The following is a 27,360-nucleotide window of genomic DNA, read 5'->3' as shown; positions in this document are numbered from 1 at the left end:
AATAAGTATTTCTAGTTTCTGAGGTCAGGTGAAGGCCAAGAGAGCAGCTGTCCCTGCAGCTCAAACAATCCAGAGGAGGGACATGGTGTCACTTTTTAAAGCCTTCTGTTACCTAAAACCTCATTAGCCTTTGAAATATGTTTCACGTTTAGGGAGATGTATCGATAATTAGATGCCCAGGCCAGTGTGGCTCAGTTGGTTGGAGCGTCACTGGGCACCGAAAGGTTGCTGGTTCTGTTCCAGTCGGGGCACATACTTAGGTTGTGGGTTTGATGTCTGGTGGGGTGTGTACAGGAGGCAACCAATGTTTCTCTCATACATCGATGTTTTTCTTTCCCTCTCTGAAATCAGTAAAAACATCTTCAGGTGAGGATTAAAAATCAAAAAATAATTAAAAACGATGGAACTGCAGGCTAGATGCTGGCCAAGAGTGCCAGTTATGCTCACGTCTGGGCTCTCCTGGGGAGGGGATAGTGGCCTCATACCATGGTGATTTTCTGACCATCACAAAGGAAAACCCGATAGGCAAATGGGTCCTCACACCTGGACTTCCTCTTCTGAGGCTCTCACCTCCTCTAATCACATACCAGATTAACAAGAGACCTATCAAGGGTAGGACACCATTCAACATTAGTCTCTTAAATATTGTTCTCATAGAAGATTTATTCCCCAGCACCCCTCCCACCCCTACCCCCACCCCAATTCACAGTGGAGGACTAAGGAGATTCAGAGCAGGATCCCCAGGTACAAGAAACACCTTGCAAAGATTTTGCTCTCCTTCCTTCCCTCCTTGCTAACTCCCAAGCCTGCAGCTACACACACTCATGCAAACACACAAAATCCCACTCCTTTCCCACACCTCCCATTTTTTTCCACATCAGAGATCACCTGTAAGACATCTGGGCTCTGAGAGGAGATAAGGTGCCCAAAATATTTGAGAACCCTAAGTGGGGAAATGCCATTACCCCTAACATTCACACAAAGGTGACTATTAAATAGGCATCCAGTTCTTCTCCCTTCTCACTGTTAATGATTTTCACGTCCTGGCCTCTACCTTTCACCAACCAAGAGCAAATGTGTTAGCACACTCCCACCTGTAGCACATGAAAATGGGCTCTGTCCAGCATCCCTCACCCAGGTGCGGAGGTGTTGGGGGAGTGGTCCCTGAGGATCAGCAAAGGGTTGATGCAGAGAGAAAGAGGATAAGAGAGTTTGGCTTGAGCTCTGGAGAAGCAGAGAGAGGGTGTAAGCTGAAACAGGTTTAGAACTAATTATCAGTTTTTGTTTCACATGATTTTACTAGGGACAGTCTAACACAGTGGTTGGCAAACCGCAGCTCGCGAGCCACAGGCGGCTCTTTGGCCCCTTGAGTGTGGCTCTTCCACAAAATACCACGTACAGGCGCACGTACAGTGTGGTTGAAACTTCGTGGCCCATGCGCAGAAGTCGGTTTTCGGCCTGGGCGAGTCTATTTTGAAGAAGTGGCGTTAGAACACTCAAGGGGCCAAAGAGCCGCATGTGGCTCGCAAGCCACGGTTTGCCGACCACTGATCTAACAGATACCCCTTAGAGGGGCCGCTGCTCATTATAGACACATTCTTGCTAATTGGGCTCATCCTTAAAAGAGGTCCACCAAGTTGGGAAGCAGTTCCATATAAAAAGTTTTAAAGGAGCTGAACAGAGTAAGAATAGCTGGTGAAGAAAGAGCTGGTGGCTTCTGGGATGAATGCCACTGAGCCATTTGTAAAGTGCTACTCTGGCATCCCCCATGGAATATTGCTTCTCCAGAGGAGGAGCAGGGGAAGGAACAGGAACATGGAAATGGGTATGGTCTGGTATTGCTTTGCTAGTTGCTCAGGCTGATGGTCAAACAGAGCCAGGGGTTAGCAGCACCAAAGACTACCAGGCAGCTCCAGCAGATTCAGTGAGACCATAGACATAGAGGCACTCACCCTTCCAGCCAGCTGACCCCACGGCCCAAGGTAATGTAGAAGAGGCCCACCTCCACATCATGTTCACATTTCTTCAATTTCACAAGCACTGTTTTGGAGCACTGGGGCTAGGCCTCAAGAACTGAGGATGGGCTGTGGCAGAGGGAAGAGGCCTGCTCTGCAGAACCAAAGGAGAAGCTTGCTTAGAAACAGACCAATCGTGGCTTAGCAAAGAGGAGAATGACAGTGTAATTCCTCCAGCTGCTGCCTGACTTGGGCCTCTAGGGAGGTGATGAGGAGGAAGGAAAGGAAGGGCTCTTCTATCAATGAGGGCTCCTGAGCACCCATACCTAGAAGCAAACAGCAGCACCCCCTCAGAGGGGAACCAATACCCCTGACTACTTTGTTCCCCAAAAGTACCATCCTGATGGGGAGAAGCCTCCCTAAGGAAGCATACTCTCACTTCAGTGACTGAGCTCAGAAATGAGTGTCCAGCTGGTAGCAGGGAAGTGAGTACCCTCTCTCAACAGGCCTCTGAGCATCAGCAAGGCCACCAGGCATACAAGTACAAGTCAGGGGATGGGACCTGGGTTCTTCCCTTGCCCCTTCACCTTTAGTGGGATGAGGAGAAAAAACCCTAAGCCACAGTGACCCCCCAAAGGAGTCTCTGCTTCAGTGGCTCCTGGAACTAGCAGGGTCCAGCTGACTCAGCTCTGACTGGTCCAGAAGTTCAAAGTCATCCCCCTCAGCATCAGTGTCCAGGTCTGAGCTGGGGGCCCGGAGGAAGCCTCTGGTTGCTCTCCGGGGAGGTTGGCCAGAAGGGCCAGGCTGGGAGGCCCCTGACAGGGCCAGCTGGATCATGCCCTGGGAGACTAGGCTGGCAAAGTTGCTGGTGAGGTTGGATCCTGCAGGCAGGGCACCAAGCAGGAGCTCCGGCAGTGTACTCTCATCACGGCTGGCTGGGGAGACCTGGGGCTCCTCAGCCCCTGGTGGGGAATGGTACATCAAGCTGGGCATTCCAATGCTGGTATCATCCTCATCGTCCAGGCCAGCAGGATCCACATTAATGGAAGGGAAGTCTGGAAGGTCTCTGGCAAAGGATTCCTCTGGATCACTGTGACCATCTAGGTCTGAGAGCACAGAAGGGTATCTGAGACATAGCAACTACCTGGCCCCCGCCCCACCAAGTCAGCCCCATGTAACCACGTTTTTCCACCCTGGATATCTAAGGGTGAAGCAAAACCCATGGCACTGGTCAGCTTTTCCCCTCTACTTATAGATTGCTGAGTCCTCTACTGGCCAGAGAACTCCCCCCGACCCTCTTCTTCCACTATGCTCCCCATGAACCTACAACCTGAGGAAACGAAGGAACTGAGGGTTCCAAGGAGAGCAGCTGTGCCATCCTGGATGTAGCCCTACCCCTAAGGCTGCTCGGCCCCCTGACCCACTACTCAGAAAACAGGAGAGGAGAGGGCAGTATCCCTTCTGTCCAGGGAAGCTGAAAGGTGGTAAGTCACAACCATTATCAAGTCAGGCCCCTCACCTTCAGAGCCTTCCGTTAGAGGTGTTTGGCCCCGTGAAAGATTGAATGTGCCATTGTCTGTACAGGAGACCTCAGCATCCGAGTGCTCAGAGTCTGTGATGGCCAATTCCCTGGCAACAGTCGAATCATCCAGCTTAGGAAAGAAAAGAAAGACAAGCCTGAAGAGATGATGCCAGTAAGAACAGACGCAATAAATTAAAAAATTTTTAAAGTTTAAAAAAAAAAAAAGAGAACAGATGCAGTTCCCCAGTAACAGCTTCACTAATTACCGGCCCTGAAGACTACCCTAAGGCCAGAAGTAACCAGATGTGGATGGGGACTTCTGTCAAAATCTTGACCATTTTTAGGCTGCTCCCCAAGGAAAACACCCTTATTCATCAATCTTGAGCACAGGAAGGAAAGCAGTCTTAGGAGTCAACCAGCAACTTACTCTTAAGCAAACTGATCCAGAAAACACTTTTCACAGGTGACCTGGAGGATACACACACTGCCCAACCCAAGATGAGCAGGGCTCTTTAAAAGATGATCACACCAGTTCCAGAAGTTCTGCCATGATGGTAGGGATTAAAGGGAGACATGAAAGAGGGTGTGCTGGTCACCAGGCTCAAACTGAGATCTATTTACAAAGTCCCAATCTAACACTAGCTTCTCTCCTCACAGGAGGGCCAGTTATGCTCATGTCTGGGCTCTCACAGGGGTAAGGAGGGAGTGCCTGAGCCTATGAGCTTACTACCTAAATGTCGGTGCCAGATGGTTACAAGGGAGCTAAAGAAGACTGGCCAGCCCTGGCTCAGTTGGTTGGGCGTCATCCCATGTACTGGAAGGTTGGTGGTTCGATTCCTGGTTGAGGCAAAAGCCTCAGTTGTGGTTGCGGGCTCGCTCCCCAGTGGGGGGCGTGCAGGAGGCAGCTGATCAATGATTCTTATCATGATGTTTCTATCTCTCCCTTCCTCTGTAAAATCAATTTAAAAATATATTAATAAATAAATAATAAAAAGAAAATTTTAAAAAAAAAGAAAACTGGCCAGTGGTACAGCTCCCACACCCAAAATACCTGAGGACAGAAGGCAGCAAGCTCTTCTTCACTGTCACTCTGGTTGTCCAAGGCCTGTTCTGGGTGCAGAGCTCTGCGGCGCACTATGTGGGAAGAGCAGAAGGCCTTGGCACCTTCCCTTGAAAGGGAAACCCCTACCCTCTTTGAGCTTCGAAGGCATAAAATGAGAACATAAGATAACCCATGCATATAAGCATACCCAATGGACACAGACACTAGGGGGTGAGGGCATGTGCTGGGGGGATGGGTGTGGCCGGGGAGAGATCAATGGGGGGAAAAGGAGACATATGTAATACTATATGTAATACTTTAAATAATAAAGAATTTTTTTTAAAAAGAGAGAGAACCCAACCTCTCTGAATATGGCCCTAAGCCTACCCAACAATGCCCGAGGGTGAGTTGCAGAGCCTAAGTGGACAGAAAGGTAAGTTGATAGAACAGAAGAAAAAGATCTTTCTTCCAACAGCTCTCCATTAGCCACTCTTCAGGTGATCAACTACTAGGCTTGTCAACAGCTCTCAGTGATCAGCGAGGGACTGACTGGATGTCCAGGTGGAAAGTAGATACTATCACAGAGGGCAGAGGGAGATGCCCAGCTTAGTTCAGCCAGGCCTTTGAGGACTGGTACTATTCACCTGGCTGCCCAGGGGGAGCAGGGCCTTGGTGACCAAATGCAGGGCTATTTGAGGCCAGGGCTTAATGAACACCTAACCTATCCGACCACAGGAGAGGAAAAGTTCACACAACTGTCGTCACTGTGTTGGAGAATCTCAGGCTGGTACATTTCTGGCTTCTGAGACAGTCGTTCTAAACATCTTTGGAAGGCAGCTCTCAACAGTGAAAAAAGGCACGACTTGGGGGTTTAAAAGAACTGCTCTGCCCTTTACTAACTGTGAGCTTCAGTTTCCTCAACTGGAAAAGGAAGATAATACCACCCTCTTCTCAAGGTTGTAAAGGTTAAATAAAATAATGTATGGAGAGCAGCCAGCACAATGCTTGGGCACAAGGAAAATGCTTCATAAAAAGCAGCAAACACTAGGGATTATCTTCACTGTCTTTTATTCAACACAGGAGAGCTTTTCTCAGATTTGTTTAAAATGGGAGTGTCTTGAATTCCAAGTGGAAAAAATTGGTAAGCCTGCATAGATTTCCCTGGAATAGAATATCACTTTTACCTCCCACCCCCTACACCCAACCACATCCCGCTTTCCCCACTTTCGAGGACCTACCCATTATGTCAGTCCTATGGGCTTTCCTTCTCTCCCCCAAACTTCCCAAGTGGAAGGAAGCCTCCCCCTTACACTTACGTTGTCTCTCTCTCTGCTTGGACATCATATAGCCGCGGACACTGAAGTCCAGCCGCTGCAGAGCTGGCTTCAGCCGTACATAGGCTCGATCCCACAGTCGGTGGTACACAGCAAGGGGCCACATCATGATAGTGACAACTGAGAGGAGTGGGAAATAGTGGTAAAATGGAGAAGGGGTGCACAGAACAGTCCTACCTGTCCCTCTGCTGTTGTGTCGTCCTTAGGGGTTGAGACACTTAGAATAAAAGAGTTGTGCTTAATTCTGCTGGCCATCTTCACTAGTCTCCCCAAGTACGTCAGGGGGTTTTGTTGGAAGGCGGACACAGCCCTCTACAGAGCTGATATACTGAGGGCAGAATGAGGCGTGTGGTCACTTGCATGTGGGTGTCACTGAGCCATAAATAAGGCCAAAGGGTAACAATGCCTCAGAAACTACATAACAAATCACGTGAGCTTCTGATAATGGCCACAAACAAGCAGCATTCATGCCAAAAGGAAGTAACTAAATTTATAAAACTGTGCTATGGGGGGAAAAAGTTATCTAGGGTAAACAGAACCTAGTAGAGGATCCCCTAAGAGTTAAGTTCTGCTGTTACATAATACACCGACTGTAAAAATTCTCTCCTTAAATAGGGACAGTCCTTTATAGTTGTTAATACAATATATGTTAGTAAACACTCGTCAATTTCTAAAGCAGAGTTGGTAAGATAAGGACTTTATATGTGGGGAGCCTGCTATAAGGGTAAGAAGACCCTTTCAGGACACTAAACAAATCATAGAAAAAGAAAAAAGAAAAAGATAATTTCCTAGAGAATCAAATTATAAAAGTCCTCCCTAGACCCAGAGTTAGCTGTGGCTGGAAAAGCTGAGTAGAGTAAGCTCATAGGGGTAGGTAGAGGCCATACTTACGCATTAAATAGGACAGCAGGAGCCCAGGGATGTAGCGGCCCAAGACAGCCAAAAAGGTCAGTATCCCACAGCTCAGCAAGCAGAACTGGGGGAGTCAGGAAACAGCATTAGGTTTCTGCTACGTGGCAGGGGACTAGGGTGAGAATGGGAGGTAAGGTAGAGATGTGACTGAAGTAATTCTTTAGGGCCTATGAGTAAAGCATGGACACATCGGAACGACACGTGTACCCAGCCACTTTGCATCCAATTTGATTCTCTTTGGGAGGAAGAGAGGATATCCACTTCTATTCAAACTCCTTCGATGTAGCTAGCCCACAGGGCTGCACCTTTCATGCTGAGAAACTGGTTTGAATAGGACTTAGCCCAATATTCTCTCTGAAGCAAGTGTCGGTGGTGGGTTTTTTTAAGTCAAGTTAAAAGTAAAAAAACCCAACAACCTGTCACATGTTTAATATGACACAGAATACATACAAGCAAGCTTTCTTTCTCATCTTAGAAGAGAAAGATGGCCTAATCTAAGTGGCAAGCACCCAGAGGAGGAGTCATCAAGCTCTGCTTTAGTCTTAGTGGCTGATCAGAAGCCCTTTCCTATAACTTCCCTTTGTCTCTATAAAACTCTTGATCTTTTCTTTCTTAAATGAGAATATGTAGTAAAGAATTTTGTTTAGTTTAGTATGAACTGAACTGAGAAGCCAGACCCAGAAGTGAAAAAAGGAAGCGTCTTACCTTGCCTGGGTTTTGCTTTTTGAAAAGCAAAAGATTCCTTATGAAAGTGGTCCCACTAACCCAGACTTCAGCTACATGGTGACAGAGCTCGGGCACGCTGAGTAACCGAGGGTGCACAAAGCCCCAGCTATGAAGAGAGAAGGGGGAGCTATAAAAGGAGAGTGATGAGGATTCCCCCCATCTTGCTGTGTACGAAGCCAATGCTTCCGGGTTTAAATAGGGGCTAGGGAGTGGCTGTCCTAGGTGCTCTGAAGGTGAAGCATGACTTTCTTCTCGGCTCACCAGGTTGAAACTTGAATTTAGGGACTACAAGGGCAAACCTGTCTGACAACTCCACCCTATGAGCAGGCAGCCCAATCCTCACGTGTAAACCTGCCACCAGCTCCAAGGCCCTTTGTGCTTAGAAACATCATCCCTGCACTCAACCATTGCAATTCACTGTGAGTGCAATCCAGGGATAAAAGTAAGGCACTCTGACACTACTGCTGCGGAGAGGGAGGCAATGGTGGACATACCCCTCAGAGAGAAAACAAGCAAAACCAAAAATAAACCACAGTGGAGAAAATTACTTAGATCACACAGATGGGATGAATGAGCTGAAAAATGAAAGCAGGAGCTGTAAGACACAAGAGGAATCTTTGACTTGCTGATGCCAGGAACCAATGTGTTTTCCGACCAGGAAACTTTAAACAGCTAGAGGTCACAGAAAACACTAAATGACCTGGTATAAAAACCAGAAGACAAATGAAGTTGCCTCCAGGTTTTCTCACTAGGACTGGATAATGCAGCTAATTCCCTGGCATGTCAAGTTATGGGGCACTGTAATGCTTCTTTTTCAGAAACTTCTCTTGTAAATATCAGAGGCCACTAGCCATCTCAACATACTTCTGCCTGAACTTTAGGATTTGTTAAAATGATTGCTTGGAACAACCTAGATTCTCAGCTTACAGTTGTCCAGAACATGGGTTAACAACAACATATAACCAGAATATTACAACAAGAGAATCAATCAGAGCAATAAAAAGGGATTTAATTAGTATTCCATACCTCTCATTGTCTAATGCGCCGGGTCTTGACACTACAATATTAAAACAAACACCAGCATTAGTTGGTAGGGAAAACTAAACACGAAAATGTTAGGCTGTTGGTCTGACTGCTCAAGTTTTAATAGGTTTGGGGGGGAAAAGATAAAAGGAGACACTATGTTATTCTGCCAGAGTTAGGGAGCTGCCAACAAGGGAATGATGCCTGATGCTTGTTCATTTCTCCAGCAGAGTGGTGGTGGGGGGAGGGAGGTAAGGAGGATCCAAATGGAGCATCAGGGCCCCTTCTAATTACTGAAGCTGAGAGCCAAGGTATACACAAATAGTCCATCCCACTCCTCAAGTGTATCTGGTTTGTTGAAACACATCAATGGTGCACTAGGTTACAAAGCATGTTATAACTACTCCAACACTAGACATCTGCCTATTCTTTTAAAAAAGAGACCCATTAACTACAATGAATGATGTAAAGTCTTTTGACATGATTCCTTGAAGTCTCTGCAAATAGAAAGGGAATGTATTTAAAAGCTGTACACTCTGGCCTGGCCGATGTGGCTCAGTGGCTCAGTGTTGACCTATGAACCATGCATGCGGTCATGGTCCAATTCTGGGTCAGGGCACATCACCCCAGCAGGGGGTGTGCAGGAGGCAGCTGATCAATGATTCTCATCATTGATGTTTCTATACCTCTCTCCTTTTCTCTCTGAAATCATTAAGAATATATTTTAAAATAAATTTAAAAATTCCTGAGAGGGCCGAAACCGGTTTGGCTCAGTGGGTAGAGCGTCAGCCTGCGGACTGAAAGGTCCCAGGTTCGATTCTGGTCAAGGGCATGTACCTTGGTTTCGGGCACATCCCCAGTAGGAGGTGTGCAGGAGGCAGCTGATCGATGTTTCTCTCTCATCGATGTTTCTAACTCTCTATCTCTCTCCCTTCCTCTCTGTAAAAAATCAATAAAAATATATTTTTTAAAAATTCCTGAGAGGCAAATTAATACTGCCTTAGTAAAGACATAGTATCCAATAAAGTGAATTATTTTTTAAAAACTTGAGGACTATTTAAGGACTACTTATTCCTCAGTTATGAGGGCAAGAATATCTCAGATGTCGGATACAATTTTCTGAGCTTAACAATGAGAAGGGCAGAACTCAGTTCTAAGAAATTACATGCAGATGGAGAAAGGTCTCCTAAAGCAAATAATTCGAACATCAAAAGATATTCCCAGTTCCACATACTCCCTTATAAACCCCCAAAACTAAAGGTAAAAAATTATAGAAAAGAAGTTCAGTGTGTTCTAAATGCTAAAAACTTACCTTTTATTTCAGGCCAGATTTTGTTCTTCCATTGATCTATACACACTATGATCATTGAGCTGAATGCAAGTAAAAATACAAGACGAAGGGATGTCAGTGCAAAGAACCTAGAGAGAAGGAAAAACAAAAGATCATTATCCAATTAAGCTAATTTTAGAAAAGAGCATTTGTGCACTAAAGGCTCTATAGTAAACAGACTTAGATCATAGTTACTTTTCTCAATATACATTAATTCATCCTTGATAACAAGTTGTCAAACAAAGATGGTAACAAGTTGTCAAACAAACATCTTTCTACCAAATTAGACACAAGTATAGGGCAAAAAACCGGTAGAGATATATTAAAGAGCACTTCATTCAATTAGATATCCTTTGGGAAATGAGGTTAAAAAAGTAAAATGAATTGTCAAGGTCACATAGAAAGCACTGAAGCTACTTCTAAAAGCCAGTTCTTCAGAATTAACACCAATCCGTCTGAAACTCCAAAAATTAAAGAAGAGGGGACACTTTTTGATTCATTTTATTAAGCCATTACTCTAACACCAACGCCAAACGACATTACAAGAAAACTACAGATCAATGTCCTTTATGAATATAGATGCAAAATACTTAAGACACTGAAAAACTGAATTCAGCAGCATATTAGAAGGATTATGCATCATGAACAATTCTTAGGATTTATTCCAGGAATGCAAGGGTGGTTCAACATACAAAAATCAATATATATCATTATCATATTAACAGAATGAAGGAAATCTAGTTATTTGAAGGAATCAATCATAAATAGATATTTATAAACAATCTGAGAAATCTGAACACTGACTGCACATCTGAATATATTAAGGAATTATTGCCAATTGTTTTAGGTGTGATGTTATGGAAGTTATAATTTTAGAGTCCCTATATTTTAGAGATATTTACTAAAAAACTTATGAATGGAATGATATGATGTCTGGGTTTTGTGTCAAAATAATAGCTTGGCAAGGGTGTGAAAGAAGATGAAAAAAGATTGACTATGAGTTGATAACTGCTGAAGCTGGGTGATAGTACATGGGATTCTTTATTTGCACTATTATCTCTACCTTTGCATACATGAAAAATTCTTCACAATAAAATACTTATAAAAAACCCTAACACCTCCAAGGTAATGCCTTGAAGAGTGTCTGTAGTCCAGGGCTGATTTCACCAGTCTGTGGGGAAATAAGCATAGAAATTGAAAGCATTTATAAATTTGTAGAGCAATTTGACGTAGTAATTTTGAATCTAAGAATACATTTGGCTTGTATTGCTTATGCGTTTTTAAACTTAATTTGTCTAGTAAGTCATTTGTTTTGTATTTTACAAAAGTACTGATTTGCAACACTAGTCCTTACCACAGAAGATGGTTTGAGAAACACTGTTCTAAGATTGAGAGGGAAGCCGAATATATCACCAGATTGGTGGTTCAGTAGGGCAGTTAGGCATTTTTTTTAAAATATATTTTTATTTATTTCAGAGAGGTAAGGAGAGGGAGAGAAAGATAGAAACATCAATGATGAGAATCACTGATCAACTGCCTTCTGCACACCCTCTACTGGGGATAGAGCCTGCAATTGGGCATGTGCCCTTGACCAGAATCGAACCCAGGACCCTTCAGTCCACAGGCCAATGCTCTATCCACTGAGCCAAACAAGCTAGGGTGGGGCATGACTTAAAAAAAAAAAGTTTTTATTGATTTTTAGCGAGATAAGGTAAAGGGAGAGAGACAGAAACATCAATGATGAGAATCATTGATTGGCTACTTCCTGCATGCCCTCTACTGGGGATTGAGCCCACAACCCTGACCTGGTTCAACAACACTCAACCAACTGAGCCACACCAATGGGTAGGCATGGCTTTTAAAGTTAGATTGGCTTGAATGGACCCAGTTCCAAATCTCGTTTTCTCTCTCTCTGGAGCATTCTGCGCCTTTTCCTCCCCCTCTCCTCGCCCCTCCTTATTTCCTAAGGCATGATCTTTGTTTTCTTTCTCCAAGGACCCTTCTTTTGCCTCAGTAACTTGTTTCCTGAGTCCACACAGTCGAGATGACTCACTTCTTCTGCCTCTGTGACTTTCCTTCTAAAGGGCCAAGGCAGCTCCCCTTATGCTCACTGCTGTTACTGTCTGGCCTCTTCTATCTTAAGCCCTTCCTTTAAGCTTTAATAAACATACTCTCAAAAAAGTTTTAAAAAAAAAAAAAGTTAGATTGGCTTGAGTTTGATTCTCTGAACAGCCAGCCACTCTTAATCGTGTGACCTTGAATACTAGTAAATTAGCTTAACTTCATTAAGCCTCAGTTTCCTCATCTATATGTGACTTGATACTAGTAAATCTTGCAGGATTGTTTGCAGGTATTAGAAACAACATACTTAATCATCAAGAAAAATATCATACTTGATCCTGCTAAAAAGAAGAAAATACAAGTCACCTAATACACTGTAAAATTGAATAGAACTACTGAAGTGTTATTATCATCACAGCAATTTCTCAAACAAGGGTAAGGATTACCAAGGGTTGGTTATAAATGACCACTTCTCAACTCAACATGACCTAATGACTTCACATAATCACAGAACAATACCAAGAGTGCAATCCTTACCATATTTTTAAAAAAGCTTTACCTGTGTGTATATAATACACAAAAACGTAGGGCTTAGCAGAGGAACTTTAATTTTTGTCTCTAGACATTTTTGTACTTTGTTTTCAATAAACATGAATCCATGTTATATAACTTTTAAACTACACAAAGAATAAGGGATGGAGTGAAACAAGGATTTAGAAATCCAGTCACAAGTGACAACCCTATTCCAATTTTTCCACCCCACCACTGAAAGGATACTGTAATTATATATGAAATTAAAGAACAAGGGCAGCTTAACAGAAATGAGCCTCTAGAGCTGCCCCAGGCCATTAATCTTCTCTCCAAAACCAGTTCATCATCCCAACAAACAAGCAAATTTAACAAGGCCAAGGAGAAGGGCTTTAGAGCTTCCCAGTGCTGCTGCTTCCATGTCCCAGGAGCAGGAGTGGCGTGACTGCTGTTTTCTCCAGAGTACTTGAAAGGGCTCTCTCGGGAGGCCATCCAGACTGCCTGCCATCTCCACTTCCCAGATCATAATTACTAACACAAATTAAAACTGGAGAAGGGAAGGATATTAAGCTCTCCTAAGAAAGGTCAGTTTTCCAAAGATGATGGCAATGAAAATACTGTTTCTCTAAGACCTGGACTATTTTTAGTAGTCTGTTATAGCCCCCAACCTATGCTTCAACTTAATTCCATAAACATTTGGGTGCCTATTACATGCCAATGCCTAGTAAGCAGCCCAGTTATGGAAAAGAATAAGGCATGGACCTTACTCTCAAGTGTATTTATGTGTCTGTGTATGTTTGCAACATAACATGACATGGTAATAACAAAGAAGTGGACATCTAAGTGGGCTTTGAAAGACAAATGGTAAGAAAACATGGCCAAAGGATGCAGGGAAGGAGATGACAGATAGGGAGAACAATCAGGTGAGGTGACATGACATATTTAAGACAAATAGTTTGACAGAACTGAAACTTAGAGAACAGAGGGAGCCCAGCTGGCGTGTCTCAGTGGTTGAGCTTCGACCTATGAACCAGGAGGTCACAGTTTGATTCCCAGTCAGGGCATATGCCTGGGCTGCGGGCTGGATCCCCAGTGTGGGGCCTGCAGGAGGCAGCCAATCAATGATTCTCTCTCATCATTGATGTTTCTATTTCTCCCTCCCTCTCCCTTCCTCTCTGAAATCAATAAAAAAATATATATTTTAAAAAATAATAAAAAGAAAAAAAAAGAACAGAGTGAGGGAATGAGTACAAGGAGAGAGGTGGGGGTGGGAGTCATATCATGGGCCTTTTATGACAAAGGGTATTGGATTTTGAAGGTAAATTAGTATACAGTTTTACACAGAGTGTATTTTTTGGGTCATGAAGGCTAACATCTTTTTGAGCGAGATTAATTCTGGTCCATAAGTCCATTTTAGGACCAGATGTATCCTTTTCTTGAACAAGCCAATGCAGGAACTTCAGAGGAAGATTTTGTGTGGAATAAAATGACATTTCTTGGGAAAATACTTTCCTCCATGTAGATAAAAACTTAACAAAAAGAGCACCTCAAACCACTAGAGTTGATCCCTCCAAGGTAACTAGAAAATATCAATGTTTCCTCAGGGGTCTATACAGTTAAGGTGTGCTCCTTTCCCACCAGCCTTCAACACTAAATCCCTAAACAAAAAGGGAATATCAATCTTGGATAGGTGTGTTTTGGATATACTGAGGGTCACATAATGCCTTTTTTTAAAATATTTTATTTTTTAAAATATATTTTTACTGATGTTATTACAGAGAGGAAGGGAGAGGGATAGAGTTAGAAACATCGATGAGAGAGAGACATTGATCAGCTGCCTCCTGCACACCCCTCACCGGGGATGTGCCCGCAACCAAGGTACATGCCCTTGACCGGAATCAAACCTGGGACCCCTCAGTCCGCAGGCCGACGCTCTATCCACTGAGCCAAACCAGTCAGGGCACATAATGCCTTTTTATGAAAGTAACATGAAAGCCTCCCTGTAAAAACCACTGCCACTGTGTGCGAGGACAAGACATAATTGAAGACAAAGTACTTTTGAAACTGGTATAGGTAAGGGATGGAAGAAAAATAAGAGAAGATTCCTCAGGATTAGTTTAATCCTGCAATGTCTATTCACACAGAAAAAATTTACATGCAGCTTTAACAGTGTACAAGTTTAATAAAACAACATGCAAAACATTTTTCAGCAACTCTAATCAGCATGAGAACTTTCCAACTTAACAAAAACAACTGCAAATGTAGTCAACTCTGGATAGTCACAAGTGAATTATTCAATCTGGGGACTGCCCATAGGCCATTACTCCTGCCCATTGTGGGCTCACAATCAATTTTTCCTTATGTGTGTATTTTTTAATTGATCTGAGAGAGACATCAACTTATTATTCCGAAGTGCCCGGCTAGCTCAGTCGGTAGAGCATGAGACTCTTAACTTACTATTCCATTCACATATGCATTCATTGATTGATCTTTGCATGTGCCCTGACTTCGACCAAACCACAACCTTGGAATATGAGGATAACGCTCTAATCAAATGAGCTACCTGGCCAGGGCAATTTTTCCTGATATTTATTTTTCTTATTTCTAAAGCCAAGCATGTTGATTAGAGAAAGCTTAGAAAATATAAGTAACCGCCAAAACCGGTTTGGCTCCGTGGATAGAGCGTTGTCCTGCGGACTGAAAGGTCCCAGGTTCGATTCCGGTCAGGGCATGTACCTTGGTTGCGGGTACATCCCCAGTAGGAGGTGTGCAAGAGGCAGCTGATCGATGATTCTCTCTCATCGATGTTTCTAACTCTCTATCCCTCTCTCTTCCTCTCTGTAAAAAATCAATAAAAGAAAATATAAGTAACCAAGAAAATAAAAATGAAGTTAATACATCATCTATGAAACATTCTTACAAAAAAAATTTTTGAACCGGAATCTGATCAAGCCTCTAGATGCAATTACTAATTTACAGGAAATACAGAGCACAGGAGAACATGTTAAGCCACAGATGAGGAAATCTAGTCTGTAGGACATTTTACAGGACAAACTGGTTTCTTCAACAAATTCACTGCAAAGAGGAAAGAAGATTGAAAGGGCACCAACAAAGTAAGAGATGTAAAAAACAGCAGTCACAATATGTGGACTTCATTTGGTTGCTAACCCAAACAAACTGCTTTAAAAGAAAAAAAAAAGACACATGAGAAAATTGGAAATTTGAACACTGAGATCATTATTTTTTTACTGTGATAGTGGCAGTAGAATTTTTTAAAGTCTATTTTTCAGAGACACATATTGAAACACAGATTAAATGATATGACATCTAGAATTTGTCTCAAAGAATTGGGGTAACAAGACTGAAAATTGGCCATAAAGTGAAAACGTTTAAAGCTAGGTGTATGGTGGTACATATTATTCCGTCTACTTATATATGTTTTAAAGTTTCCAAAAAATAGTTTTAGGCCCTGGCCCGGTACGTCAGTCAGTCAGAGCATCATCCCGATACACCAAGGTTACAGGCTCCATTTCCCGTGAAGACACACACAAGAATCAACCAATGAATGCATAAGTAAGTGGAACAACTGGATGTTTCTCTCTTTCTCTTCCTCCCTCTCTAAAATAAATAAAATTTAAAAACCTAATAAGCAGAAATTAATAACTCATTGTCCTTTATTTACCTTAGAATTTTTATTACCAATGACAGTAAACATTCTTTTAATTTTTTTTTTTTATTTCAGAGAGAAAGGGAGTTTTTTTTTTCCAGAAAACTCATGAAAATTCCAAAACTAAACAATTTTTTTCAGGTTAACTATACCATGGATCCTCATTTTAGTACACATAAATTGGAGTTTGCTATAATCATAAAGCTTATGCTATAATCAAACAAAATAAAGATCACGTGTCTATCAATCAAAGAAGACACTATTGCTGGGTTCGTTATTACAGAGTAAGCTTATCTCAGTGGCTCTTTAGAACCATATCATCCTATAGAGACAAAAAGCCCATTATCGTACAGGACTCTGGCTGTCTAGTTAATGAGCCAGACACTATAAATTAGAATGAAAAAAATTACCCCAATCTATGTCATGTAGTGATGGGTATTGGTTGCACAAAAACAGAAATGAAATCTAGATGCTCTGACCTACTTTGTTAATGGACAGAAAAGCACCCAACCTTATAATTAGGACAGATAAAAAACTGATGGCAAGCCCTAGCCGGTTTGGCTCAGTGGATAGAGCCTCGGCCTACAGATCAAAGGGTCCCAGGTTCCATTCCAGTCAAGGGCATGTACCTCGGTTGCAAGCTCCTCTCCCCCAGGCCCTGGTCAGGGCACCAGCAGTAGGCAACCAATCGACAGGTTTTTCTCTCATCGATGTTTCTCTCGGACTTTCCCTCTTTCTAAAAATAAACTGATGGCAAAAGAGAGGCAAAAAAAAAAAAAAAAAGCGAAAGCATCCTTGGAAGTCTTCTTGGCTACCAAAAGCAACAAAAACCCTCCAAAGACTATCATCAGAAACATTTGCTCAATAGATTTCATCTGAAATTTGATGTGTACATTTTTTTCACAGAACAAATGTCTCTACTTAACTGGGCCCTCCCTTCCACTTTCCGTTCCTCACTATTGTTTTTTACTCAAATTCTAAACTTTTAAATCAGAATTGCTATATACCTTTAATCGCTTTTTGGGCCATTTTTATATTTGGATAATTTTTTTAGGGGGGGGGGGGAACGCCTTATTTTTTTCTATTATGAAAATATCCCCTAGAATATGATGTATGGTTAACTCAGACTAGTGACTGTAAAAGCAGATCCCAACAGGGAATCAGCTTGTGGATTGCTCTACATCAGTATCTGCAATTTAAAGACCACCTAGAGCAAGCATGTCAAACTCACGGGCCGCATGCCTTGTTTGGCCCGTGTTAGCCTTTGACTTTGACATGCTTGACCTAGAGCCTGGCCTATGTGGCTCAGGAGTTGAACATTGACTCATGAACCAGGAGGTCACAGTTCAATTCCCAGTCAGGGCACATGCCTGGGTTGTGGGCTCGATCCCCAGTAAGGGGCCTATAAGAGGCAGTCGATCGATGATTCTCATCACTGATGTTTCCATCTCTCTCTGAAAATCAATAAACATAGATTTTTTTAAAAAAATAATAAAGATCACCTAGAATCATAGAATGCTGAAAACTGGAAAGGAGTTCAGAGTCATCTAGTCCTCCTTGAACCATTTCCAGGGCTCCTTTGTCTTCCCCCTATCTACTAGGTTTGAATCAAACTAAAAAGTTACTCAAACATGTTCTTTTCTGATCCTGTCAGGACACATTTTCTTTCTTTTTTTTTTTTTTTTTTTCGGATACACTCTTGCTGACTCATATTCTTCTCCCAAATCACTCATTAATTTATGGGTGATGTTGAGGATAATGAAAATACAAGCAATTGGGGGAGAAAGAAAAAAAGATAAGCAATTGGAAAGAAGGCCTGACGTGACTGTAATTATCCTAGAGATGATAATGTATCAAGTGTCCAGAAGCAAAATGGGCTGGAAGATCTCTGATGTGATCACCATAATTTCTCTGAAACCTGAAAAAAAATTTTTTTTTAAAGAGTGAAAGCCTTGGCCCTAACTGGTTTGGCTCAGTAGATAGAGCGTCGGCCTATGGACTGAAAGGTCCCAGGTTTGATTCCGGTCAAGGGCATGTACCTTAGTTGCAGGCACATCCCCAGTAGGAGGTGTGCAGGAGGCAACTGATCGATGTTTCTAACTCTCTATCCCTCTCCCTTCCTCTCTGTAAAAAAAAAAATCAATAAAATATATAAAAAAAAAAATAAAAAAAAAAAAGAGTGAAAGCCTTGGAATATTGTAGTGGCAAGTCATCTACACCTCTATCTTTTATGTTGTTTTTTTCCTTTATTAAGATATAAGAGGGCACACTCACAGGTACAGAAAAACCTTCATTGAGCATAGAGAACTTTAAAAGCTAAATCACCTTCCTGAATTGATTTTTTTGTACTCCTACCCAATCTTCTAATGCCTCAAAATGTATTAAAAAAAAACACACACCTGTTAGTGATATATCATTGTTCAAAACAAATAATCACCCAGACCAGTTGCTCAGTGGTTAGAGCGCCAGCCCTGGAACTGAAGGGTTGAGGATTCAATTCCCAGTCAAGGTCACATACCTTGATTGCAGATTCTCCAGCCCCAGTAGGGACAGGCCAGGAGACAACCAAGCGATGAGTCTCACTCACATCCATGTCTGTGTCTCTCTCTGTCTCCCTCCCTCTCTCATTCCCTCCCTCCCTTTCACTCTCTCCTTCCACTCTCTCTAGAAATCGGTGGAGAAAAAGAAAAAATCCTCGGGCAAGGATAAAGAAAAACACAAATAACAAAAAATATTTCAGATTTGATTTTTCTCTGCCCTGAGCCAATGATCCTCGTGGTTCCTAAACATTTTAAATGTCTAATGCCCGGCTGGCGTGGTTCAGTGGTTGAGCATCAACCTATGAACCAGGAGGTCACGATTCAATTCCCAGTCAGGGAGTGTGCCCAGGTTACAGGCTCGATCCCCAGTAGGGGACATGCAGAAGGCAGCCAATCGAAGATTCTCTCTCATCACTGATGTTTCTAACCCACTGTCCCTCTCCCTTCCTCTCTCTGAAATCAATTTTTTTAAAAAATTTTTAAATAAAATAAAATGTCCAAAATTAAACAGCCACTCTTCAACATTCCAAAGTGAAATGTCAACATCCACATTCAAGATGATGCTACTGGAATGTGAAGTCTAACTTTCATTTTAAACCTCAAACTACCTTCCAGGAAGCACATTTACTAAAACAAAGAATCCTAAGAACTCCAATGCCAATCTACCTTAGCTTCTGGGGCCTTAATACTACCAGTCATTCTGTACCCTTAACTCTTACCATTCATACCAGTCATTCTGTACTCTCCATAAATGGCATACCCATTTGTTTTCAGCATCAAGAGTCATACCCTCATTTTGCTATCTCTCTCTCCCACCTACGTAGAGTGTGACTGGAATGTAACAAGAGGAACTGTTCTGGATACACAGCAGGCAAGCTACCAGAGGACAAAGACCAATCACAGCAATGCTTTAAGAGACTAGAAGTAGGGCCCTAACCGGTTTGGCTCAGTGGATAGAGCGTCCACCTGTGGATTGAAGGGTCCCAGGTTCTATTCTGGTCAAGGGCACATGCCCGGGTTGCGGGCTTGATCCCCGATGCGAGGCGGCAGGAGGCAGCCAATCGATGATTCTCTCATCATTGATGTTTTTCTCTCTCCCTCTCTGAAATAAATAAAAGTATATTTTTTTAAAGAGAGAGAGACTAGGAGTAGGAAAGGGGGGATCTGGGTAAGATTCTAAACATAGCATAATAATAAAATTAAGTAACAAGGTTGGGGGTGAACAAATTAAGGCTAACACTGTAACATTTAAAGATGTGTCTCAGTCAGAGCAACTCTTTATATGTAGACCTCTACCTGCATTCTACTTCAAAAATCGCTCAGGCAAGGGGCATGTAGAAAGTCCCCTCCAAAAATAACTTACATGCTACCGACCCATGTGCATTAATAAATCCTTGGTTTATCAGGATTCATTTATGTTTCAGCCATTCATACTTTGATACAAAATTGGTTTATTGAGGACTATTTTTTTTTTCTATGAGTACAATCCCAATGTAGGAAATGAAGTTTTGACTGGATGGTCTGGGGTTTGGGATTGTGATGGGGGTGCAGAAAGAAAGAAAGAAAAGGTCATTTTGGTAAACACTTCTGAATGAGGTTATAGGTTTCTGACAGAGAACAACAGGAGAGAAGTAGGCACCTGGGGATCAAGGAAGAAGCACTATCCCCCACCCCACCCCAATAATGAAGACTGCTGTTTGTTTGTTTTTTAAAAAAAGTTTAACATCAAGTTTGCTACTCTCTGGAAGCAACAAATGGCAGAGGCTACTGTGACAACTTTAACCGGAGTCTCCTTCAAACTGTGAGAGGATTGATTTAATAGCTAAACATTGTGTCTTCCTGTCAATGAACTGGAAAATGTTTTGCTACAGCTGACTGAAAAACTTCTTTCAGAGAAAGGATAAAGATGTTTTGGTTTTAAAACCAAGAATTTTAAGAGAAAAGCTATTTTAGCTATTTTTTTTGGGGGGGGGGCGGGATTTGGAAACACATACCTTGTTCTGTTTTAGGCTTATCCAGAAGTCTTATTTCATTCAACTGTAGGAACCCCCTTACTTATACACACACACACACACACACACACACACACACACACACACCTCAGTTCCCTGAGAATTTGATCAATAATACTTCCCAAGATCCTTGGTAGATCCCATGAAAACCTAGGACCACTTTAGGTGACGACAACTGAGAGAAGCAGCATTTCCCCCATTTTCACAGAGCAGATTCTGAAAGTATATTTATAGCCCCGCTTTTCCAGCTCAGGAAAACGCACACACTATTAGACACCCTCCGTTTCCTTGCCTCTAAACCATGGCTAAAGATGCCTCTCTCATTCCTGGGAACAGGGAGGAGTTGCAATCCTAAGTGGCTTCCCAAAGGGTGGAATCTCGCATTCACCATGTCATAACCGTTCTTTAAAAGCTTGTCACTTTCAAGTTGCAGTTTTGGAGACTCTCAATGACGCTCAGACTTCACAAACTTCCCTGATGGGCGAAAGCACATCTAAACATGCCAAATCTAATTCACATCGCTCGAGCTTGTTTTCCTAGCACACCTCTGGATACCTCTTCAAGACCTCATGCCTCTCGCATCTACCCCAATAATGACTCCTGAAATCTCTGGAAGACAGTCTTCAAACCACATTCGAGCAGACCAGAGAAAGGAGGTGATGGCCCGAAAAGGGACCCAGCTTTCCCTGGCTAACATGAGGCGCCCTCGCTCACAGCGGGAGGCTCAAGGTATTACCAGAGACTCCGGCCAGATGTGCGGGGCGAGGGTGCGGGAGTAGGTCAAACAAGGAAGACCGCTGGAAGGCCCTGCGGAGAACTGCGGTGCCAAAGGTTGCAGGCGGGATGGAGTGGGAGGAAGTGAAGGAAGATTAGGAAGGAGCCAATGCAGCGAAGAAAACAGGTGAGGCGAGAGGTGGAGCCCTAGAGAAACCTGACGAATTCCCGCCTTGGAGGGTTTCCGAGGGTCCAGTTTCTCACCAGAAAGCCGCGTTCAGCCCCAGGCACCACAGGGCGCTCCTGGCTGGCCTCTCCCAAACAAGTGCTGCCTGCACCCGGCTCAGCAGAGGCTCGTAAGGCCCCAGCACCTCCACCAGGGCCCGCTGCGCCGCCTCAACCTGCTGGTCCCTCTCCAAGGAGCCTGACATAGCGCCGCGGCCCCGGAAAGTCGGCCTCGAAGCTGGGCCTGGGACCGTGGCCACCCCTTCTGCCTCCGCCATCTGCCCCCGGCAGCCACCACATCCGGGGCCGCGCGGCAGGAGAATCACAATAACACCAACTGCGCAGACGCAGGATTCGGCGGGGGAGGTGGTGTCCCTTGACACTGCGCCTGCGCAAGGGCTCTAGCTCGCAACCACCCAGAGGAGAGAACGCTGCGTCAAAGTACGTCCCACCCGGGAGCTGCGCACGCGCAGTTTGCATGACTGAAGCCAAATGAATAAGGAAGTGCCATCGCCAGAACTCTCACTTCTCATTGGAGCGGAGAAAGTTTGTGGGCGGAGCGGGCTGTTTGGCGCCTGCGTCGTGCAGTGAGCGGGCTGGCGAGCGGCCGCTTTGCTAGCGGGAGCGGCTGCGGCGCCGGTGCTGGAAGAGAGATGCCGAGGGAAATCATCACCCTACAGTTGGGCCAGTGCGGCAATCAGAGTGAGCGAACCTCCGGCCCCTCCACTAGCCAGGCTCCCTAGATTAAGTGGGATTTCAGTGTGGAATCCTAGACTCCCATCTGCCCTTCCCAGAATTGTAAGGGCGGACATGCCTCACCCAGGGTCCAGTTACCCAGCCCGAGGGGCCTTCCCCTGCCCAGTCTCTGGCATACAGCCCTTTCCTCTCTCATGGGAGACTCCTGAAGTTTGACTTCCTATCCCTGGACCCAGGTGCTCAGTCCCCCAGCTCCTAGCTGGAACCTGCCCTGACCCAGATATCCTCTTTCTCCCCCGTCCACCCTCCCTCCAGTTGGGTTTGAGTTCTGGAAACAACTGTGCGCAGAGCATGGCATCAGCCCCGAGGGCATCGTGGAGGAATTCGCCACCGAGGGCACTGACCGCAAGGACGTCTTTTTCTACCAGGTGCTTCCAACTACTTGGCCAGAGCCTGCAGTTGCCCAGGGGTCCTGAAGGGCAGGGCAGAGGCTTGGTGCTGAGAAATCCTCTGGGCACAGGGGCCAGGGTGGCTGGCTTAAGGAGGGAGGGCAGGTTGGAGCCAGAGTTGGGAGGACGGAGGACTGGGCAGGCCTTTGCTGAGTGGGTTCCGTCCTGGACTCCCTTTGACAGGCAGACGATGAGCACTACATCCCCAGGGCTGTGCTGCTGGACCTGGAGCCCCGGGTGATCCACTCCATCCTCAACTCCCCCTACGCCAAGCTCTACAACCCAGAGAACATCTACCTGTCAGAGCATGGAGGAGGAGCTGGCAACAACTGGGCCAGTGGATTCTCCCAGGTCATTTGCTGGTCCCTGACAGGACCCGAAACACTCTTCCGGTGTGGGGACAGGCCCTGTGACTTCCCCAAGAGATGGAATTGGACAGTGGGAAAAGGAGAGAGGGAGAAACATGACTGAGGGGAATTCTTTTCTCTAAGTCAACTATGTAATATTATTAACAGACTACACTAGTGCTGTGTACCAGGCCATAGTAAGTGCTTTACATGTAGTATTTAAACCTCCCAACAACCCACAGACACTTCTCTGCCTTCCCAGAATCACAAAAAACCTCTGAAAGCAAAAGATGATTTATAATTCATTTAGCAGCAAAACTCTCAATGGAGAGTATCCAATTTATTGTCATTACTCATACCTTTCTTTGCAGAAATGTTAATGTGTTTGACTAGCGCACCTCAGACCCCTACTGGCATTTTACTGAACATACATTATGTGTACCATATTACCTTTCTAGAATCTGAAGCATTTGAATTCCAAAACATAAGCTCCCAAGATTCTAGATAAGGCTTTATGGACCTGTATTATTACCTTCATTATACAGATGAAACAGGTGTAGGAAGATTAGATAACCTGCCCAGAGTCACTCAGCTAAATAGAACTAGAGCTAGTATATGAACCTAGGTAGTCTGGATATAGAGGGCCTACTCCTAACCTCTCCGTGCAAATAAAAAAGCAGGGCCACTGTACTCCAAAACAGGACGTTTAGGTGCTATAAGGAGAATTAAGGGAAGCAATTCTGATGTCAGAGTCTTTGTCTCATGGTCCTGCCACTCTGACCCTCCCCATGTCTATACAGGGAGAGAAAATCCACGAGGACATTTTTGACATCATAGACCGGGAGGCAGATGGCAGTGACAGTCTAGAGGTAAGTGTCTCGGGAATGCTGGTGGGAAGTGACATAGGGAAAGCTTAGTAACACCCGGTAGAAGCCACCTGCTAGGTACAAGGCCCTTTGCACTGGACAGAAGCCACCAGACCTCCCGGGAAATAAGGCAGAGTCTCCTAAGCTCTATGTGTCGGGGGAGGGAAGTGGAAGGAGAGGGCTCAGAAAAATAGGAGTCGGAAATTGTGGGATGGGTTCAGTTTGAAATTCTGCCAGAATCCTGGACACTGACTACCCCTCTCCCGTGCAGGGCTTTGTGCTGTGTCACTCCATCGCTGGGGGGACAGGCTCTGGCCTGGGCTCCTACCTCTTAGAACGGCTGAATGACAGGTACGCCTGTGTGTTGAGGGGCTGGGAGGACTTGGTTTTCCAAATAACTGGGAGTCCCTTCAAATATACCTTCCTATTCACTGGAGCAGGAAAGGGACCTTCTAGTTACTCCTGTAGTGAGGAAAGCTAAGATACAATGACTGAGAACTGATCCACTCCCGCGGCTTGGAACCAGAGCCTAGAATTCAGACCCTCGATGAAGAGATGGAAGTTTGGACAGTTTGGAGTTGGAACCCTGGGTCCTAACATGTCTCTCTGCCATTTGGGAAGGTTACAGACTTCCAAAGTCAAGTCTCCCTTCTCTACTGGTTCTGTAGCCCCTACTATTTTCCCCGTCCAGGTTTAGCTTCTTCTAGACAGTTGTTGGAAGTCCCGTGTTTACGCAGCATACAGTCTGTTGGCCTGACCCTCTTCTCCCAACCCCCACCAGGTACCCCAAGAAGCTGGTGCAGACATACTCAGTGTTTCCCAACCAGGACGAGATGAGCGACGTGGTGGTCCAGCCCTACAACTCACTGCTCACACTCAAGAGGCTGACCCAGAACGCGGACTGTGTGGTGAGTCCTGGGTGCTGCCTTTCCCTACTCCCAACCCCCCTGTCCGTGTCATCGTTTTCATGCATTTAAAAATTCCGTTTTAAGGCCTCCTGGACTATAGTCCTGTGCAAGTCCCTTTTCAATGAGTCTTTCTGGCTTTGAGGCTCAAGAGAAATTAAGCTTCAGAGCCCAGGCTCAGGCAGAGCTCCTGTTCTTTCTAATCCCCCAATTCTGCCACCCTCTTCTGTCCCCCCAGGTGGTGCTGGACAACACTGCCCTGAACCGGATCGCCACAGACCGCCTGCACATCCAGAACCCGTCCTTCTCCCAGATCAACCAGCTGGTGAGCCATCACTCTTGGACTCTTGGACTGGAACCCATTCTTGCTGCAGTGCCATCTGGGGAAGGGAAGGTCCCCTAGGCCAGACCCATGACATGGCATCCCTGTCCCCAGGTGTCCACCATCATGTCAGCCAGCACCACCACCCTGCGCTACCCCGGCTACATGAACAACGACCTCATCGGCCTCATCGCCTCACTCATTCCCACTCCACGGCTCCACTTCCTCATGACGGGTTACACCCCCCTCACCACGGACCAGTCGGTAAGAACAGCCCTCAGTGTCTCAGGCCCAGCGGGCCCTGGGCCCAGAAACCTCTCACCTAGCCTTCCTCTTGTCCCTGCTGCCCCACGAGGCGCTGTGCTCGGGGACTGGCACAGACTCTCAGACTTCCTTGCTGACTTGCTCTCCTCTGTCCCTTGCCTTTGGCTCCCTGCAGGGTCTGGGCTGTATGGGATCGACTTATGCTCCTGCACAGGGGCATGAGTTTGCTGAGCTGAGGTTGGCTCAGATTCCTGATCCCACAGCAGAGGCTCAGTAGAGGCCTGAATCTAAAGACACTCCCCAAAGAGGCCATACTGTCCCCGAGTCTGGTGGGGGACATGTGTTGCCTACTCTTCTCTGTCCGTGCATCTGTGGACTGTGCCCTGAGTGCTGGCCTGGTCCCTGTGGCCCCCTGTCCCCTCAGGTGGCCAGTGTGAGGAAGACCACGGTCCTGGATGTGATGAGGCGGCTGCTGCAGCCCAAGAACGTGATGGTGTCCACGGGCCGGGACCGGCAGACCAACCACTGCTACATCGCCATCCTCAACATCATCCAGGGGGAGGTGGATCCCACTCAGGTAGGTGAGGCCCCTTCGTTCCACCCTGGACCCGGCAGGGGTAGAGGAGAGGCGACCACCACCACCCCTGTGCCCACCCCAGGTCCACAAGAGCCTGCAGAGGATCCGGGAACGGAAGCTGGCCAACTTTATCCCCTGGGGCCCAGCCAGCATCCAGGTGGCCCTGTCCAGGAAGTCTCCCTACCTGCCCTCTGCCCACCGGGTCAGTGGGCTCATGATGGCCAACCACACCAGCATCTCCTCGGTGAGTTTCACAGCTTGCACCTATTTTCCCTTAATAATTTTCCTGGTTGTGCTCACCTCTCTGCATCCCTGCTGCTCTGCTTCTGGCTCTTTTACTGTGGAGATAGCCCAGCCTTGGTTCCCTGGCTGTGTGGGCCATATTGTTTCTCTAAGTTCTTTTTGACCCCTGCCTTCTGCACACCTCAAGCTCTTTGAGAGGACCTGTCGCCAGTACGACAAGCTGCGGAAGCGGGAGGCCTTCCTGGAGCAGTTCCGGAAGGAGGACATCTTCAAGGAGAACTTTGACGAGCTGGACACATCCAGGGAGATTGTGCAGCAGCTCATCGATGAGTACCATGCAGCCACGCGGCCAGACTACATCTCCTGGGGCACCCAGGAGCAATGAGCCCCCCAGAACAGAGACCCTCATCTGCCTTACTGGTTGGCCCAGGCCCCGCCTGACTGACCACCCCTCAGAGCACAGATCAGGGACCTCGCACATTTCTTTCTCATAAACACACATACGTACACTCTCTGTTGGTGTGGGGACACATTTCTTTCTCCTCTGATGAGACTATGTTTAATAAAGCACTGGATAGAAATCAAATCACTGGTCTCTTTGAAGGCTTGGAAAACTGGGGAAGAGGAACGCCTGTTCTCTCCCCGTCACTGACAGGGTCCTCCCCCATTTCTAGCATCTTCAGCTCTGAGCAAATAGCGTCCCCTAGTTTTTCCTTCTCCTGCCTAGTTTTGGAGAACAGGGATGGGGTTGGCCCACTTGAGAAACTTGTTTCCTGGGTAAAAAGGCCTACAGATACGACTGTGCTCTCTCTGTGACACCCTGGCTCCCAGTTCCTTCCCACCCCTCCCTGTATCAGGTGACTGTTTCACCAGTTTCACATTCCCACAGCAGAGTGTCGTGTTGATTGTCCGGGCAGCAGGCCTACAGCTGCCGCCCCCACCACCAGACTATTGAGTCCGCCCAGTGGCTTTAATCTGGCAAGTGGGGCAGTGCCTGCGAGCCAGGCCAGGAGAGTCACAGTGGGTCAGGCAGCTGGAGTCTAGCACAATTAAGTCAGGAAACCAAACCTGAAGCCTAGACTAAGCAGGGCCAAAAATGG

General features: G+C 45.4%; 2 protein-coding genes across 2 annotated transcripts; one reads left to right on the top strand and one right to left on the bottom strand.

Annotated features, from left to right (window-relative positions):
- Window positions 1–683: 683 nt before the first annotated feature.
- Window positions 684–21,906, bottom strand: RETREG3 (reticulophagy regulator family member 3). Its single transcript, XM_079798536.1, has 9 exons — window positions 21,631–21,906; window positions 9,827–9,933; window positions 8,518–8,548; window positions 7,471–7,597; window positions 6,745–6,829; window positions 5,836–5,973; window positions 4,529–4,611; window positions 3,475–3,607; window positions 684–3,061 (listed from the first exon to the last, which is right to left on the bottom strand). The coding sequence occupies exons 1-9, from the start codon at window positions 21,867–21,869 to the stop codon at window positions 2,604–2,606; spliced, it is 1,401 nt and encodes a 466-aa protein (XP_079654662.1). The 5' UTR covers window positions 21,870–21,906; the 3' UTR covers window positions 684–2,603.
- A 275-nt stretch (window positions 21,907–22,181) lies between these two features.
- LOC307115326 (tubulin gamma-1 chain) lies at window positions 22,182–26,925 on the top strand. The gene is made up of 11 exons (XM_079798537.1): window positions 22,182–22,293; window positions 22,603–22,715; window positions 22,920–23,087; window positions 23,884–23,952; window positions 24,221–24,300; window positions 24,731–24,857; window positions 25,093–25,179; window positions 25,291–25,440; window positions 25,865–26,017; window positions 26,100–26,261; window positions 26,448–26,925. The coding sequence occupies exons 1-11, from the start codon at window positions 22,245–22,247 to the stop codon at window positions 26,643–26,645; spliced, it is 1,356 nt and encodes a 451-aa protein (XP_079654663.1). The 5' UTR covers window positions 22,182–22,244; the 3' UTR covers window positions 26,646–26,925.
- Window positions 26,926–27,360: the final 435 nt, after the last annotated feature.

This window comes from Cnephaeus nilssonii, assembly GCF_951640355.1.
Source record: "Cnephaeus nilssonii genome assembly, chromosome: 19".
Taxonomy (NCBI): Eukaryota; Metazoa; Chordata; class Mammalia; order Chiroptera; family Vespertilionidae; genus Cnephaeus; species Cnephaeus nilssonii.
This window is presented reverse-complemented; position numbering and strand designations above follow the sequence as displayed.